The 18,240-nt window shown below is 42.0% G+C and overlaps 1 protein-coding gene across 3 annotated transcripts in view; it reads right to left on the minus strand.

The window, feature by feature from the left end:
- LOC124012630 (nuclear pore complex protein Nup153-like) overlaps positions 1–18,112 on the minus strand; it is a 28,902-nt gene extending 10,790 nt beyond the window's left edge. For 2 of the 3 annotated variants that reach the window (XM_046326466.1, XM_046326468.1), the window contains exons 1-9: positions 17,964–18,112; positions 8,934–9,147; positions 4,941–5,228; positions 4,575–4,702; positions 4,247–4,375; positions 3,233–3,349; positions 2,713–2,757; positions 2,586–2,639; positions 159–287 (exon numbers count right to left, since the gene is read on the minus strand). In XM_046326466.1, the coding sequence (XP_046182422.1) occupies positions 159–287; positions 2,586–2,639; positions 2,713–2,757; positions 3,233–3,349; positions 4,247–4,375; positions 4,575–4,702; positions 4,941–5,228; positions 8,934–9,147; positions 17,964–18,041 (1,182 nt within the window). In that variant the 5' untranslated portion in view covers positions 18,042–18,112. The remainder of the gene's footprint in view (positions 1–158; positions 288–2,585; positions 2,640–2,712; positions 2,758–3,232; positions 3,350–4,246; positions 4,376–4,574; positions 4,703–4,940; positions 5,229–8,933; positions 9,148–17,963) is intronic. The other variant, XM_046326467.1, reaches the window with a different exon arrangement.
- Between the last annotated feature and the right edge of the window lie 128 nt (positions 18,113–18,240).

The raw sequence follows: 18,240 nt of genomic DNA on the forward strand, positions 1-18,240 counted from the left end.
GTTGCTGGACATCATAATTAGTCCCAATTCAACATGTAGAAACAGCCATGGATAGTCTTGAGTTGGGGTAAAATTCAACACATCGATAGTTAGTTGGCTGTAGTTGTATGGATGCCTAGAAGCCATTAGGTGACCAATCTGGAGGTGGGGGTCCTCACCGTGCCTACGGGGGTCTGGGTCAGGCCCCTGGGGGTCAGAGAGGGCCTGAAGGACATTGGGCGGCTCCCAGACACCAACGCTGCAGCCGGGATAACCAACTTCTGGACTGGGGGGAGGGGAGAGTCCAGCTGGAGGGGAACACAGAAACATCATAAATACTCAAAACAATGTGTCCCAGGCACACACGAATACAAACATTTTAAAAGTCCATCACTGGCAGTGGGCAGCATTTGGTAAGCCAACACAGCCACACACCCTTCTCCATGCTCCGTTTTCACCTATTCTAGCAATGTGGGTCGACACACAAGTTAACTCGTTTCTACATATGCATTGCTTGCGGTTTGGGGTTTAAGGCTGGGTTTCTGTATAGCACTTCAGTGATGTAACAAGGGCTTTATAAATACATTTGATTGACTGAACCTAGCGATCTCTGGTCATTACACATATTCTTACCTCCCTTCAGTAACAATTTGGTATAAAGAATACGAAGACAGGCCTTGATGTTTCTTTTATGTGACGTTTATTGTACTTAGTTTTTTGAATCAGCACTGTTTCCTTCTGTTCCTCTCAGTCTCTGTAGCTTCCGGGTATGATGGAATAAGGACCCGAGCTATGGAAAATAGGGCTGGCTTTGTAGTGCCTGTCCATGTGAATGAGCGTATTGGAAGACAACCGCACCGCTACTGACAGGGTATGTAAATGTTTATTTTTAAGCATAAGGGCCGAGGGGGGTGTGGTATATGGCGAATATACCACAGCTAAGGGCTGTTCTTATGTTCTAGTGACCAGCTGCCACAGATGGGACCATTTAACAGTTACGACCATCCAGCCTTAACATAACTAAAAATGGACCCCGCTAGATAGCAGCGCACACTCTACACTCACTCAAACAAATGCCCGCTTACTTTAACACACGCCAGATCACATACAGGACATAAACACAGCAGAGCAGGGGTGATCATCTGACCATGGCTGACACACCTGTTAACTACTGCAGACACGCCACGCCAGCAGACGGCAATACTGGAAGAAGGGTAGGAGGAGCTAGTGACAGCACTTTTCAAACCAACCAATAGTGTTTGGCTCAAGACCTTTCAGCTGCTGCTGTGCATGTTAGCTGTTGGGGGTTTGTAACATTGCGGACTAACAGGTGGAGAACACTAACCCATGTTTGAAATGCCGTAAGGTCAGCTGTCAGTGTCAAGAGATAATGTATTGGGGTTTCGAAGATGAACACTACCTGGGCGATACAGACCAAAATCCATGTCACAATAAAATTACTGAATTATCACAATAAAAATAAATAGAATGCTACATTTATTTTTACTACCCATAAAACTACTTTAGCCCTAGTCACACGGGACTACTATTACTACAGAACGTTGGTTATATAATTATTACTTCAGAATGTCCATTACTGCAGACGATTCGGAAGGGATTTGTCCGTCCCCCCAAACTGCCACCTGTAATTCTTTATTTTTTCTCTCTAATTGACAGTTATGACAGAAGCCTGGAGGTTTTTATTCTAGGCGAAGATATTTCAACATGTCCAGGTGATAGCGCCACACTGATATCTCCAGCTTGTTTCCCCAAGTTTCTAAACCATATCATCTCTGGTATCGTGTCGCCATAATATTTTAATTGAGGAAGTGTGATCATAATCATTTGAATATTTTAGCGATCCACTGTACGTCCTTAATGCCTTCAGGTGTGAGTTAAACAGTGCACTTGCACCCAAGATGCATTTTAAGGCTATGGATGAGAAATGTAGCTTATTTCTAAACATTTAGGTCAGTTGTATGCTGCTTTGCGATCTATTAACAGCAAGGGTTACATTAAATAGGCGCAACATTTTTTATTGACGCATTTGGCGAAATTCAATTAATACCCACAAAACATATGAACAAAAGCATTCACTGTGAAAGTTGGTAGATGTAGGCCCTTCATATAAAGTTATGGGCAGCATTCACTCAATTTATTGAATCAGTTATTGTTTTCTTGATCAAATCGTAAGCAACACATGTCACACTCAGACATTTCTCTCAAAACACAGAGATGTCGAATCGCACGGGACTAGTATTATCAGAGGACCTTGGAGTTCACAAAAAAAAAAACATTCTAGCTGGAATTATTACGCTCCTGTAATGTAAAAATTACTGACATGAAAGAGTCGGACGGGACTGAAATTACAGCTGTGGTGTTCTGTGCGTGAGCACATAATTACATTACCCAACCTCCTCCAATTAACAAAATCACGTCTGAATAAGGCTTTGGACTGTTGTAGCTATCAATTGTCCCATTCACAATCATCCGTGTTAGAAAACTTACTTCATTTCAAAATTCACATTTCTCTAGTTGGTTATTTACTGTAATGAATGACATAAGCAAAATGTCCATGATAAAGGGTCAGTGTCTCAAACACTTACTCGTTTTTTGGGGGCCTGGAAATGTGAAAGGTCCAGAGTGCTGCCATCAGGGAACTGCAGGACATAAGAAATGTGAGCTGTGTGACAACAATTGAGAATAAAAAAGAAGTTCATTCACAACACTTACTTTTGACAAGGGAGAGGACACCGTAGAGGGGATTCTCTTGGCATCCTGTTAAGACAAACACACAAATGATGCATTTGTTACCATAAATAACTTCCTACAGAGACAGAAATATTTACCATAGCTTAGTAGCCAAGTGGACACCACAGGAGGTTGGTGGCACCTTAATTGGGAGGACGGACTCATGGTAATGGATGGAGAGGAATGAGTGGAATACATCAAACATATGGTTTCCATGTGTTTGATGCAGTTCTATTTGCACCGTTCCAGCCATTATTATGAGCCGTTCTCACCTCAGCAGCCTCCACTGCTTGACACGTAAACATTATTTCCTTGTGAGGATTCACCACTACAAATGGCTTCGACAGAAATGTAGGCCTAACAGCTGACACTAATACTACATACACAGAGGATAAATACAACACATTACTATCAGATGGTTCTGTAGCTATTGTGCCAAAATGAAATGCGAATCTGAGGGTTCCATATTTAATTCAATGTAAACAACTTTATTGGTACACACAGCGAGGGGGCTGGACATGCGCTCCAGGGACTGCAAGATGCGTCGGGCAGTAGCGCTGGTCACCCCACAGGGCGGAGCCCCAGCAGGCTTGGCCTTGATCTGTCTCCGCAATGGAGCCTAGAGGGGAAATACACATCAATCAATCACATTCTATTTACATAGAGAAGCACTTCCTACAAACCCATTTGCCACAAAGTGTTTAAAATGAAACAGCAGTGGTGGAAAGGCAGAGCTTTGGTCAAGTCGTGCCTGCAGGTTAATACCCTGTACCAAAAAGATCACGCATAAGAAATATATTGCTGTGTTTTAAAAACACAGATATAAAATGCTTCTTATTGTAATTTCTGCAAAGCATCAGACTAATTGTGTGCTTCAGTTGCACCTCTCAACTCGGATGAGAATTCACAAATGTGCATTCTGTCAGCAGACAGTGCTCAGTGTAGCCAGCCTAGTTGTGGTAAAATGCAAGATTAAGTCCAAGAAAAACATTATTTCTATGATAAACAGAAATATGATGGCCATGCATCATTTTTGCAAAAAAGCTATTTTACTTGTGTGGCTGCTAGCCAAATAGTGATGCACTTCTGTGGAGCTATTTTCTGCCGAATGTTTTGCATTAATGTGTTTTCTGTGAAGGAAAACTATAGTTGCACACCCCGATCACGCAATTGAGGCAACAAAATAACACTTCACTTTCAATATAAACAGCAGATTTCTCAACTCTAACATGTCCCCTGCAGCTCCATTTCCCTGACTAACATACTATTTCCTATCTGTTATTATTCAGATCATCACAGCTCCATTTCCCCCGACTAACATAATATCTATTATTACTCAGCACAGGGCATCACAGCTCTATTTCCCCTGACTAATATATCTCCTATCCGTTTGAAATTAAAATGTTGGTGCTGGCAGGCCAGAATATTGCTTTTGGGGGAAGGGGGGATATTTCTTGCCTAGGAGAAAATCAATAGGGAAAACATTTGTGAGTTGTAGTGGAGTGGGGAGCATTACCTGGTAAGGTGTGGCTGTGCGTGAGCGGGCTGTTCTAACAGCAGCTGCTCCCCCGTAGGTAGTCTTCCCTGGGTAGAAGGGGGAATCCCCCAACTGACTGGAGTTCAGCACTGAACTGTTCAACGTGGACTAGTGGAGAAGAAAAACATGGAGGCTGCATGTCAAACAATCATAATGGTGAAAAAGCAACCGTTTCCAAGCCACATGTATGTATGCAGGTTTTCCTGTAACAAATCGGTAATTATTGCAGCTGGTCAAAGTCAATCACCTTCACATCGATAGCGAAGCAAGTAACGTTAGAGTTTGCGGACTCTTGACTGACACTCACAGTGGAGGAAGTCCCAAAGACAGACAGGTTGAATGCAGGTTTCTTGAGACTGGACTGGGACTGCTGGGGCCGGTCCATCTCCGGAGAACAGAGCTGGGGTAGCGACGTGGTCTTAAAGTTTGGTACATCTGGGTACAGAGAAGAGACATTGTGTGATTACTCAAACTTGTGTCATGCAAATATGTAACAAAGGACTGAACTTCAGTAGTACTGGCTATGGATGCTAAAATTTTATTTTCAAAATTTGGGAAATTGCCCAAAGTCACTTTCAACCATTAAAATATATTGTGCTGACTGTAGAACTCATCAGGATTGTTCATGGTGAAAATGTGATTCAGTACTCTTACCACACACAATCCACACTACCTTTTTCTGATGCGCGTGATGAGAAGCCACTGGTGGTGGAGATATTGTCATCCTCGTGCTGGGAGCTATTGTCCTTGATCTCCTTCACTAGGGAGAAGCTTGTCGACGCCCCAGCGAAGGGGCCCCCAGCGAAGGGGGCGGAGGAGGTGGAGGGCTGGGAGAAAAGGGAGCTCGGGCTCCCCAGGGCCGGTGTGGAGTCCAGGGAGGGGAAATGGAGGTGGGAGCGATTGAGGGGGGGCCTCGACAGAACATCCTGGAAGTTCAGGGATACCCTGCTTGTCGAAGGCTCTGGAGGGGTGGAGGAGAAATTACTAGGGTTAAGATGGGTTGATCCATATTTTGAGCTTCAAAATTGCAATGAAGGGGGCCCCCTTCAATTTAAGCCTACTAGAAAGTGTGCGCCTTCAGGCCTGAAGGGAAGCAAAAGTTATTCCACTACCTAAGAATAGTTGAGCCCCCCTAACTGGCTCAAATAGCCAACCAATCAGCCTGTTACCAACCCTTAGTTTTCGGAAAAAAATTGTGGTTTGAGCAAATACAATGCTATTTTACAGTAAACAAATTGACAGACATTCAACAAGCACAGTACTTACACAAATGACTGATGACTGGATGAGAGAAATTTATGATAAAAAGATTGTGGGGGGATGTTTTGTTGGACTCCAGTATAGCTTTTGACATTAACGATCAGTCTGCTGCACAAAAATGGTGTTATGGCTTTACACCTCCTATATTGTGGATAAAGAGCTGTCTAACAGAACACAGATGTTCTTTAATGGAAGCCTCTCCAACATAATCCAGGTAGAATCAGGAAGTCCCCAGGGCAGCTGTCTCGGCCCCTTATATTTTTCGGTCTTTATTAACGACATGTCATGCTTTGAGTAAAGCCAGTGTCTCTATGTACGCAGATGATTCAACACTATACATGTCAGCTACTACAGCAACTGAAATGACTGCAACACTTAAAAGAGCTGGAGTTCTATTCAGATTGGGTGGCAAGGAATAAGTTGGTCTTAAATATTTCAAACACTTAGAGCATGGTATTTGGGACAAGTCATTCACTAAACCATAAACCCCAGAATCTTGTAATAAATAATGTGGAAGTTGAGCAAGTTAAGGTGACGAAACTGCTTGGAGTAACCCTGGATTGTAAAAATGTATTTTGACCATGACAGTTTACAACAGTAGCTAAGAAGGGGAGAAGTCTGTCCATAATAAAAGCGCTGCTCTACCTTAACAGCACTATCAACAAGGCAGGTCCTACAGACTATTGTTTTGTTGCACCTGGACTACTGATCAGTCCTGTGGTCAGGTGCCACGAAGAGGGACTTATGAAAATTGCAATTGGCTCAGAACAGGGCAGCATGGCTGGCCCTTGGATGTTAACAGAGAGCAAACAACATGAACGTAAATCTCTCCTGGCTCAAAGTAGAGGATAGATTGACTTTATCACTACTTGTATTTGTGAAAGGTATTGACATGTTGAAAGCACCGAGCTGTCTGAAGTACTGGTGCACAACTCGGACACCCATGCATACACACCCCCCCCCCCCCCAAGACATGCCACCGGAGGTCTCTTCACAGCCCCCCAAGTCCAGAACAAACCATGGGAGGCACACAGTACTACATAGAGCCATGACTACATGGAACTCTACTGAAGCAACACAAACATACGCACTATAAACACACGTACAAATGGATATTGTGTGTTAGAAACACTACAGGACAAAAGTTTCAGAACACCTACTCATTCAAGGATGATTTATTTTTACTATTTTCTACATTGTAGAATAATAGTAAAGACATCAAAACTATGAAAAAAGACATGGAATCATGTAGTAAGCAAAAAAGTGTTTTATATTTGAGATTCTTCAAATAGCCACCTTTTGCCTTGATGACAGCTTTGCACACTTGACAGTTCCCACATATGCTGAGCACTTGTTGGCTGCTTAACCTTCACTCTGCGGTCTGACCCATCCAATTTGGTGTAAGTCGGTGGATTGTGGAGGCTAGGTCATCTGATGCAGCACTCCATCGCTCTCCTTCTTGGTAAAAATAGCGCTTACACAGCAATTGTCCTGTTGAAAAACAATGGCAGTCCCACTAAGCGTAAACCAGATGGGATGGCGTATCGCTGCAGAATTCTGTGGTAGCCATGCTGGTTTAGTCTACTTTGAATTCTAAATAAATCATTGACAGTGTCACCAGCAAAGCACCCCCACACCACCGCCTCCATGCTTCACTGTAGGAAATACATGTGGAGATCATCCGTTCACCCACACGGTGTCTCACAAAGACATGGCGGCTGGAACCAAAATCTCAAATTTGGACTCCAGACTAGAGGTCGACCGATTATGGTTTTTCAACGCCGATGCCAATTATTGGACGACCCAAAAAAAAGCTGATGCCGATTAAATCGGACGATTTCTTAAATGTATTTGTAATAATGACAATTACAACAATACTGAATGAACAATGAACAATTTAATTTTAACTTAATATAATACATCAATAAAATAAATTTAGCCTCAAATAAATAATGAAACCAATTTGGTTTAAATAATGCAAAAACAAAGTGTTGGAGAAGAAAGTAAAAAGTGCAATATGTGCCATGTAAAAAAGCTAACGTTTAAGTTCCTTGCTCAGAACATATGAAAGTTGATGGTTCCTTTCAACATGAGACTTCAATATTCCAAGGTAAGAAAAATTAGGTTGTAGTTAATATAGTATTTATAGGACTATTTCTCTCTATACCATTTGTATTTTATATACCTTTGACTATTGGATGTTCTTATAGGCACTTTAATATTGTTCTTAACTGACTTGCCTAGTTAAATAAAGGTGTAAAATTTTAAATATCAGCCAAATCAGTGTTAAAAACCACTGATTTCCAATTGTTGTGAAAACTTGAAATCGGCACGAATTAATCGGCCATTCCGATTAATTGATCGACCCCTACTCCAAACCAAAAGGACAAATTTCCACCGGTCTAAAGTCCATTGCTTGTGTTTCTTGGCCCAAGCAAGTCTCTTCTTACTGGTGTCCTTTAGTAGTAGTTCCTTTGCAGCAATTAGGCCACGGAGGCCTGATTCACACAGTTGATGTTGAGATGTGTCTGTTACTTGAACTCTGAAGCATTTAATTTGTGCTGCAATTTCTGAGGCTGGTTACTCTAATGAGCTTACCCTCTGTAGCAGCGGTAACTTTGGGTCTTCAATTCCTGTGGAGGTCCTCATGAGAGCCAGTTTCATCATAGTGCTTAATGGTTTTTGCGACTGCACTTGAAGAAATAAAAAAAATTCTCCGTATTGACTGACCTTTATGTCTTAAAGTAATGGACTGTTGTTTCTCTTTGCTTATTTAAGCTGTACTTGCCATAATATGGACTTGGTATTTTACCAAATAGGGCCATCTTGGCTCAAACACATTAAGAAGGAATGAAATTCCACAAATTAACTCCTCATAAGGTACACATGTTAACTGAAATGCATTCCAGGTGAAGCTGGTTGAGAGAATGCCAAGAGTGCAAAGCTGTCATTAAGGCAAAGGGTGGCTATTTGAAGAATCTCAAATATAAACACACACTTTTTTGGTTACTACATGATTCCATGTGTGATTTCATAGTTTTGATGACTTCACTATTATTCTACAATGCAGAAAATAATAAAATAAAAAAAAACCTTGAATGGGGTGCCCTAAAACTTTTGACCTGTATTGAAGTATGGGCCTGATGGCACAAAGTTAGTGTTGTGAATTCTGTAATGAAGGTATTGTAATGTTGTTATAATTGTATAACTGCCTTATATTTTGCCATCCCCAGGAAGAGCAGGCAGCAGCTAATGGGGATCCATAATAAATACAACTACTGGAATTAGGCTACACAAAAACAAAGGATCGAATATATGAAAATATATTACGACACCAATGGGCCAGATCTTTGCCATATAGCATGAATATATTTGATATACTGTATAATATGCCATATCAGCTCACCTGTATTACTGGTAGCGGGCTCCGCAGAGTCCTGTCCATCAGGAAGGGGGTCTACCTCCTCACTGCCATTAGGAGGGGCCTGACTGGTCGGCTCCCCACCCAACATGGCCCCTCCCCCTTCTGCAGCCTCCCCGTTTGTGAAGTATTTTTGCATCCAAGAAGGAACGATGCTCTTGACTGTGTCTGTCACTCGACTAATCAGGCCGGACTGCTGCTGGTGAACAGAGAGGAAAGGGCAGAGATAGTAGTGGAGGGAGAGAGAAATGGGAAGGAGGGAGACTTTTAGGACAATAGGTTTATATTTAATGAGAAAATAAAAACCATAATGATGAACATCTACTGTTATGTGTTGAGGGGTATGTGTTACTTGGTATTGATCGAGAGACAGAGCAGTGGGTGCACGTTAAAGTCATTCCTCTCAAGCAAAGCCCTACTTAAAAGCTCTTCGTAGCCATGTTTCCATTAACTTGTCCAGTGATTGTGTCAACATTGAAAATAAATGCAACAATTATCTGCTACGGTGTGTTTCCATTTAAATGGTCTTCTTTCGATAGAAAAAGCTGAATATAATGATGTCACAACAAAGAATAACATTTTTTGTGCTAATACCCAGTGTCTAATAAAAATTAAGTGGTTGAAGTGTTTCCATTAACCATTTAGGCAAATCGTCATTAATAAATTGGCGACAGCCTGTATGCCCTCCCACCTATCTGTCTCATGTCTTAGGTAGCCTGCAAAAGCCAGCATGGATAGAATCAAATCAAATTTTATTTGTCACATGAGCCAAATACAACAGGTCTGACAGTGAAATGCTTACTCACGAGCCCTTACCCAACAATGCAGTTCAATAAATAGTAAAATAATATATTTATTGAAACAAAAAAAACAGGCTATATACAGGGGGTACCGGTACTGAGTCAATGTGCGGGGGTACATGTTAGTCAAAGTAATATGTACATGTAGGTAGGAGTAAAGTGACTATGCATAGATAACACAGTAAGTAGCAGGGTAAAAAACACTGGGGGGGGAGGGGGAAAAACAATGTAAACAGTCAGGGTGGCCATTGGATTAATTGTTCAGCAGTCTTATGGCTTGGGGTTAGGAGCTGTTAAGGAGCCTTTTGCACCTAGACTTGGCGCACCAGTACTGCTTGACTTGCGGAAGGAGAGAACACTATGACTTGGGTGACTGGAGCCGGACAATATTTTGGGCTTTCCTCTGACACCGCCTAGTATAGAGGTCCTGGATGCAGGAAGATTGGCACCAGTGTACTACGCAGTACGCACTGCCCCCTGTAGCACCTTACGGTCAGATGCTGAGCAGTTGCCATACCAGGCGGTGAAGCAACCGGTCAGGATGCTCTTGATGGTGCAGCTGTCGAACTTTGAGGATCTGGGGACCCATGCCAAATCCTTTCAGTCTCCTGAGGGGGAATGGTGTTGTCGTGCCCTCTTCACAACTGTCTTGGTGTGACCATACATTCGTGGGTGAACAGGGAGTACGGGAGGGGACTAAGCAAGCAACTCTGAGGGGCTTTGTGTTGAGGATCAGCGTGGCAGATGTGTTGGTGCCTACCCTTATCACCTGGGGGCAGCCCGTCAGGAAGTCCAGGATCCAGTTGCAGAGAGAGGTGTTTAGTCCCAGGGTCCTTAGCTTAGTGATTAAAACTATGGAAGAAACTATGGTGTTGAACGCTGAGCTATAGTCAATGAACATCATTCTCACATAGCTGTTCTTTTGTCCTGGTGGGAAAGAGCAGTGTAAGAGATTGCATCATCTGTGCATCATATGCGAATTGAAGTGGGTCTAGGGTATCTGGGATGATGCTGTTCATGTGAGCCATTACCAGCCTTACAAAGCACATCATGGCTACCGAACGCAAGAATTTACTAATACTTGAAATATTCTAATAATTCTCATCTGCCAATGTATAGCCACAGCCCATGGTGAAACTTACCGTAGAGCTGAAATAATTGGATGGTGAAACTTGCATTCAGCCAACCAGAGAAGCAATGCGAAGCAAGTCAGGCATTTTTGAAAGATTAAGCAAGGAGTAGGCATTTAGAATTAAATGCAGAGACTGGAGCTTTGATAACATTTTTCCCCGTATAACGTCTCAATTATTCGACAATCATTTGTCTCAAGTAAATTTGACAAAAGAAAAACCCACCCCGTCGAACAGATAAAAATGTTGTTGATCTTCAGAACATCTCTCCTGTAGCTGCCGTTTCTATTAACACGTCGCAAATTTATTTTTACTTTTTTGCATTTGTCAAATAAACCTGGGTCAATGGAAACTTGACTAATGAACAGTGGGCCAGACTGGAGTCTGATGCAGCACGGACCTGGTACTGGAGTTAATAATGCAATAACAGTATACCCATCTACAGTAGATCTAAGCCTACGATGGACATGCTTCCGGTCTCTAAACCAATATCACAATACAAGATAGTCCCTAAGTGCTACCCAGCTCCATTAACGACACTAAAATGTCCTTTTAGAATGGTTCTGCAGAAACCTCAAGTCTGGGTACATTTTTGTTGCATCAGTATAGAGCAAAACGGGGATGTAAAAATGATGTTGCTAGCACCACTTCACATGTACATTGGCTAGTCTACTCTTGGTAGCTTTCTACTCCTGATAACGACCATATCCTCCACGCAACTTCTGCTTATCTGTAAAAAGCACCAGTCGCGCAGCGCATCTGCTATTCAGCCTGTCCACACTAAATCCAGTGTTTTACTAAAAACTGACCAGTGTAAACAATCACTCTAGATAAGTCTAACTAACTCATGTACCAGTAACTAACTCATGTACCAGGCCCAGCCTCTCAGAGGGCCAGTTCGAGCTCGCATGCCTTTGAACGCAGCTCTTGTGATTCTACGGATTTAAGGACGCTGCATTTCCCCTGTGAATGTGGCCATGAGACCACAGGACCGTGCCAGAATGCTGCTCTTATTGTTCTCCCAGGAAGCACTTCTGTGTGTGGTTGAAACAGTGAGATGAGGGTGAATAGGGTCTGGCGGTGTATAATTGACAGATGAAGTTCAAGTGAACCAGAGCTGCTGGCCTATACAACAAACTGGACAATGAGTCTGACTGACTGTACGCTTTTCAAATACAAAAAAAGGCCAAGTTGTGTGTGCATTTCAAACCACTGCACAGTAATACAGAGCAGCAGCTGAACTTACATCTGTCCTGTTACATGTGCCAGCACAACAATAACTCATTAAGGACCACTACTAAAGCTGCCTGATTTCAAACCCTCTGTCAACACTAGCTCGTAGCGCCAGACAAACGCAAATGCAAGGTTTATGAGTTCCTATATGACTGGAAGAGTCTACAACACCACAATATGCCCCTGAGCTAGGGGTGGTTAGCTCCATGACTCACTTCCTGACTAAAGACCACACATGTTTAAACAAGATTACTAGGCCTTCCTATATCAGTACCAAAGGTGTGTGTGGGGGGGGGGGGGGGGGTCTACAAGGGAGGTCATGCACGGTCAAGGGAAGTCCAATCTATCTGCAAAGTTAAGAGAAGCTACATTGTTGGTCCACCACAGTTCAATATGGCAGACAAAGTGAGAGTGGGTTTACTGGAAATCCCCCCCGCAACCAAAATTATTTGTGATTTCGCTCGTGTTTTTCCCTCCAGTAACCTGAAAAAAGCTGCAGTGATGACACCATTCCAAACGTTTACATTTAAAAAGTGAGTAGGTCTACTGCTTCCCTCTCAAGCATTTCCCAGTTGATAGGAGAGAATTTATGCTTGTGGGGTCCAATGAAACAAATGGAATAGTCAGCTGACATGTAGGCCCAAACAACCACAAACAAAACCCCAACTGGAAGTTTGAGTTCACTTGTCTAAAGTGAACTTCAAGTCAAATATTCCACTAGTTTGCTTTGGCCTACACATGCTCTTTATTATTACTGCTGACAGACTCTGCTTTCTCTTTCCAATGACCAATCTAGCAGGGATGCACAATACATCGGTGAACATATTGGAATGGGACGATATTTGCTAAAAATGTCAACATCGGTATCAGCCTGATGTCAAACATAACGTAATGACGCCAGCATTCCTAACCTAATCCAAATGTTTGCTGTGTGGATCGAGCAGTCAACAAGTCGAGCAGTCATTTGAAAGAGTAAGAACATTTCAGCGAGGCAACTCAAAGGCAAAATTAATTAATGCCAAGATAATGTAATTAATTTATGTTTCAAAAAAGATACGTCAAATAACACAGCTCTATTATAGAATGTTGTGTGTTATGAATTTGCACGTGCAAACCCAGCACCACCCCTACTATCAGCAGCACTATCAAAGCTGTACAAAAGTCTGCAAACAAGCAAACACCGACCATGAACGATGTGTTTACAATACCGCGTTGGTAATAAAAAGCATTTTTTGTTCGACCACAAATTCTGGGGTACCTAGCTAGCACCAATACAACCAGCCTGAAAACAAGTGACCAATAGAAACTAGCCATTTTCATTATTCTTAGCAATGATTTTGGAATCCTTGTGACTAAGTATTAGCTAGGTAGCCACTTGTTTTTCGCCTATTGAAATTGAACTTCATAAAAAAAAAGAAATAGCTAGCCAGCCACTTAACCCTGTTGCCCAAAGCTAACATTATAAGCAGCCAGCTAGCTTAATCTGGCTAGTGAGGCTCAACCGGAGAAACTAGCCTGAGAAGCTAGCCACAATAAGTATTAGGCATAGCAGTGTGTACAGGCAAAAACAAAGTTACACATGGAGTAAACAATAAACAAGTCAATAACACAGTAGAAAAAAAAGAAAGTCTATATACAGTGTGTGCAAAAGGCATGAGGAGGTAGACGAATAATTACAATTTTGCAGATTAAGACTGGAGTGATAAATGATCAGATGGTCATGTGCAGGTAGAGATACTGGTGTGCAAAAGAGCAGAAATGTAAAGAAATAAAAACAGTATGGGGATGAGGTAGGTAAATTGAGTGGGCTATTTACCGATGGACTATGTACAGCTGCAGCGATCGGTTAGCTGCTCAGATAGCAGATGTTTAAAGTTGGGAGATAAGTCTCCAACTTCAGTGACTTTTGCAATTCGTTCCAGTCACAGGCAGTAGAGAACTGGAAGGAAAGGCGGCCAAATGAGGTGCTGGCTTTAGGGATGATCAGTGAGATACACCTGCTGGAGCGCGTGCTACGGGTGGGTGTTGCCATCGTGACCAGTGAACTGAGATAAGGCGGAGCTTTACCTAGCATGGACTTGTAGATGACCTGGAGCCAGTGGGTCTGGCGAAGAATATGTAGCGAGAACCAGCCGACTAGAGCATACAGGTTGCAGTGGTGGGTGGAATAAGGTACTTTAGTAACAAAACAGATGGCACTGTGATAAACTGCATCCAGTTTGCTGAGTAGAGTATTGGAAGCTATTTTGTAGATGACATCGCCGAAGTCGAGGATCGGTAGGATAGTCAGTTTTACTAGGGTGAGTTTGGCGGCATGAGTGAAGGAGACTTTGTTGCGGAATAGAAAGCCGATTCTAGATTTGATTTTGGAGATGTTAAATATGAGTCTGGAAGGAGAGTTTAGTCTAGCCAGACACCTAGGTACTTATAGATGTCCACATATTCTAGGTCGGAACCATCCAGGGTGGTGATGCTAGTCGGGTGTGCGGGTGCAGGCAGCGAACGGTTGAAAAGCATGTATTTAGTTGCATGCAGTTGGAAGCCACGAAAGGAGTGTTTTTTGGCATTGAAGCTTGTTTGGAGGTTAGATAGCATAGTGTCCAAGTAAGGGCCAGAAGTATACAGAATGGTGTCATCTGCATAGAGGTGGATCAGGGAATCGCCCACAGCAAGAGCAACATCATTGATATATACAGAGAAAAGAGTCAGCCTGAGAATTGAACCCTGTGGTACCCCCATAGAGACTGCCAGAGGACCGGACAACATGCCCTCCGATTTGACACACTGAACCCTCGTCTGCAAAGTAGTTGGGGAACCAGGCAAGGCAGTCATTAGAAAAACCGAGGCTACCGAGTCTGCCGATAAGAATATGGTGATTGACAGAGTCGAAAGCCTTGGCCAGGTCGATGAAGACGGCTGCACAGTACTGTCTTTTATCGATGGCGGTTATGATATCGTTTAGTACCTTGAGCGTGGCTGAGGTGCACCTGTGACCAGCTCGGGAAACCAGATTGCACAGCGGAGAAGGTACGGTGGGATTCGAGATGGTCAGTGATCTGTTTGTTGACTTGGCTTTCGAAGACCTTAGATAGGCAGGGAAGGATGGTAGACTGATACCTATGGATTGTGGATCAATGACATGGGGTAAGGCTGTACAGTGAAATAAGTATGCCCCCAATGCAATTCTAAAGTATAATACATCAGTGAGATTAACAGATTGTCAAATTAACAAATTATTGTCTTTGATTGATTTTATAGAACATTACAACCTCATGATCTATTCAATTATGGCATAATTATACTATTTGTATTCATTTGCATCACTGTCAATGACATACTTCTATTTTGAAGGCTAACTGCAAAGTCCACTAATGTGGCTAATCCTTACTATAGCTAGCTTCACATTGATGGTCCAACCATCATTAATCAAATAAGAACTGTCTTATAAATTAGGGTTATTTTAGATGACACATATCTATATAGTTAGCTAACTATAGCTACTGAAACAGATTTTGTTTTGCTATGTTTATGGGAAAGAACATTGCTTGCATCCATGAGCTAGCTAGCTTTTATTTATGACCATCACTATAGGTGCTCAAGACAACTTTACCAGCATCATAACATAAATGTTGATGAATCGTTTTGACATGTGAAATACAAGTGATAGCCCAATCAACGTGTAATAACTACGTAGAAAAATGTATGAACACATTAAATTATTATGTGGCGTGCAGTCATATTCAGGTCAAATAACACTAGTGTTATTTGATATGTAAAGACCCCATAGTATGAGAAACCATGGTTGGAAATGAAACGACTGAACAAATGAACAACGAAACAGCACAGAAAGTAAGTGAAAGAAATAGGTTTTGATTACGTCTTACTGGTAATGGGAACATAGGTAAATGCCATCCAAATGTATTTTTGGTCATTGTGGTGTGTAACCTTTGTTTAACTAGGCAAGTCAGTTAAGAACAAATTCTTATTTCCAATGACGGCCTACCCCGGACAACGCTGGGCCAATTGTGCACCACCCTATGGGACTCCCAATCACAGCTGGATGTGATCCAGCCTGGATTCGAACCAGGGACAGTGGCGACACCTCTTGCAATGAGATGCACTGCCTTAGACCGCTACATCCATGTGTTACCTATTATACTGTAATAGAATGCTTAAAAAGGAGGATAAAATTGTAACTCTATATGGGTTTTTTTGGCAAGGAAAATATCAGATATGTATCGGTGCATCACTACAATGTAGCAGTTCCTGTCTTTGCCCAGGGACTATTAATACAATTAATTTATATGACACTCCTAACTGGTGTATTGTCCCTACCTGTCATCTGAAAATGTAGGAATATATTTACTTATTTACTGACATGTATTGAAGACAATGAAAATCTAATGTGGGATTTCATGTCAAGGTATTTAATGGTCCTGAAAATCTGGATAATGATATGACTTAGAATGACCCTGTTCTAAACAACATGGACAGCCATGACCAGTCATTCTAAAATCCCATCCAGACTAGTTGCAAGTCAAATAAGTGGGACCTGTATTGAATTTACCTGCAAAAATCACAAAATCAGACGAACAGTCCAATAAATCCCAGTAACGTTACATTTTGCAGTTCACTGCCGTTATCTAGCTAGATAAATAAGAAATTAGCTAGGTAGCTATATAAATATCAAGAACAGCGCAGGACAAGTTGGCTACTACTCACAGATATTCCAATTTCTAACTGTAGCGACACAACAACAACAAAACATCGCCTACAACTAGCAAGCAGGACGACTAACGTAGAGGGATCGAGTGACACTGCTCGGTGCATATGTATCCCGCCTTTCTTGTGGTGTGTTCTCACCAGGCTACGACTGGTTACGTTTCTACACCGCCTCACATTTATGCCCCTTTCGAAATGAACAAAACCAGGTCATAATATTGCCTTGATTTCAAGAAATATAGTAAAAGATTGAATAGCTACCATCACGGACTAATGTTGACAGTTAATTTTAGTTTACTGATTGTATTTGTGTTGCCTTTGCTTTGTAACGTTAGATTGTTACCACGTCGTAACGTTAACTAGCCTTTACTTGCTTAGCTAGTGGTCAACCATGTGGGTTGACTTAAAACAATACTGTTATTATTAACTAACGTTACCGAGCTCGTTAACTATCACAGTGCGCACTACACATTAACGTTAGCTAGCAACTAGTATCTAGCTAAACCGCTAAGAAACGTAAATATACCCCACTGCCGACTGTTTTTAAAAACATAGAAAAAATATAGTTAAATACATTCATGATTAACGTTAGACAATGTAAGCCACAAATAATTGTTATGATATGCCATAGCGAACGTTACATGACAAGGACGTTGGCAGCGAGACAATGAAAAGCTAACCAATGATACCTAGCTTGTACATTTAGCTAGCTGTTAGCATCATAACCTAGATAACTACCTGCTAGTGCATAGCTACGCAGCAGGTACGCAAACTTGACAAGAAGCCAGTGTTACGTCTAACCTAGTAAAGTTCAATATTTCTACACGACAGCGTGTCAAATAAGTATCGCTGCCGTTAGTCTTACAGTAACTGTATTAAAAAGAAACACCTGTTAACAGATATTGGCTGGTAATATTAGCTTGGTCCCCGAACCAGCTCAATGTCCATCACTTTGCTAAATTAGCTAGTTAGCTAGCTTGACACAGCGTGGAGGCCGTGAGCGCTAAGACTAGGCCGCACAAAAATGTCTCAAAGAAAACAATAACACAAGAGCGAAAAGACAACTGTTAACAAACTACATGCTATCCTTCAATGTGGAACATCCATACGAATATGGTCATTTCATTTACCTGTTTGCTTTTGGCGTAAGGTTTTGAAGCGATATGATATCTTCTGCTTCTAATTTTCCCTCCACCCGTGGCAGCCATGGCTAGATCGAATCTCAACTAGCCGCCAGATAGTCGTCCTGTCATATCCTAGAGTTCAGCGCGCTCAGTCCTCCAACATACCCTCATGCAAGGAAGCTTCACGTAAAATGAGAACTATGGGAAATGTAGTTTAGGCATTAAAAACGCTTGTGCGCCTCTAACAACCCTGAAATGTCTATTTTCAAAGGCCTTTGGTTTG

This window comes from Oncorhynchus gorbuscha, linkage group LG24, assembly GCF_021184085.1.
Source record: "Oncorhynchus gorbuscha isolate QuinsamMale2020 ecotype Even-year linkage group LG24, OgorEven_v1.0, whole genome shotgun sequence".
Classification (NCBI taxonomy): domain Eukaryota; kingdom Metazoa; phylum Chordata; class Actinopteri; order Salmoniformes; family Salmonidae; genus Oncorhynchus; species Oncorhynchus gorbuscha.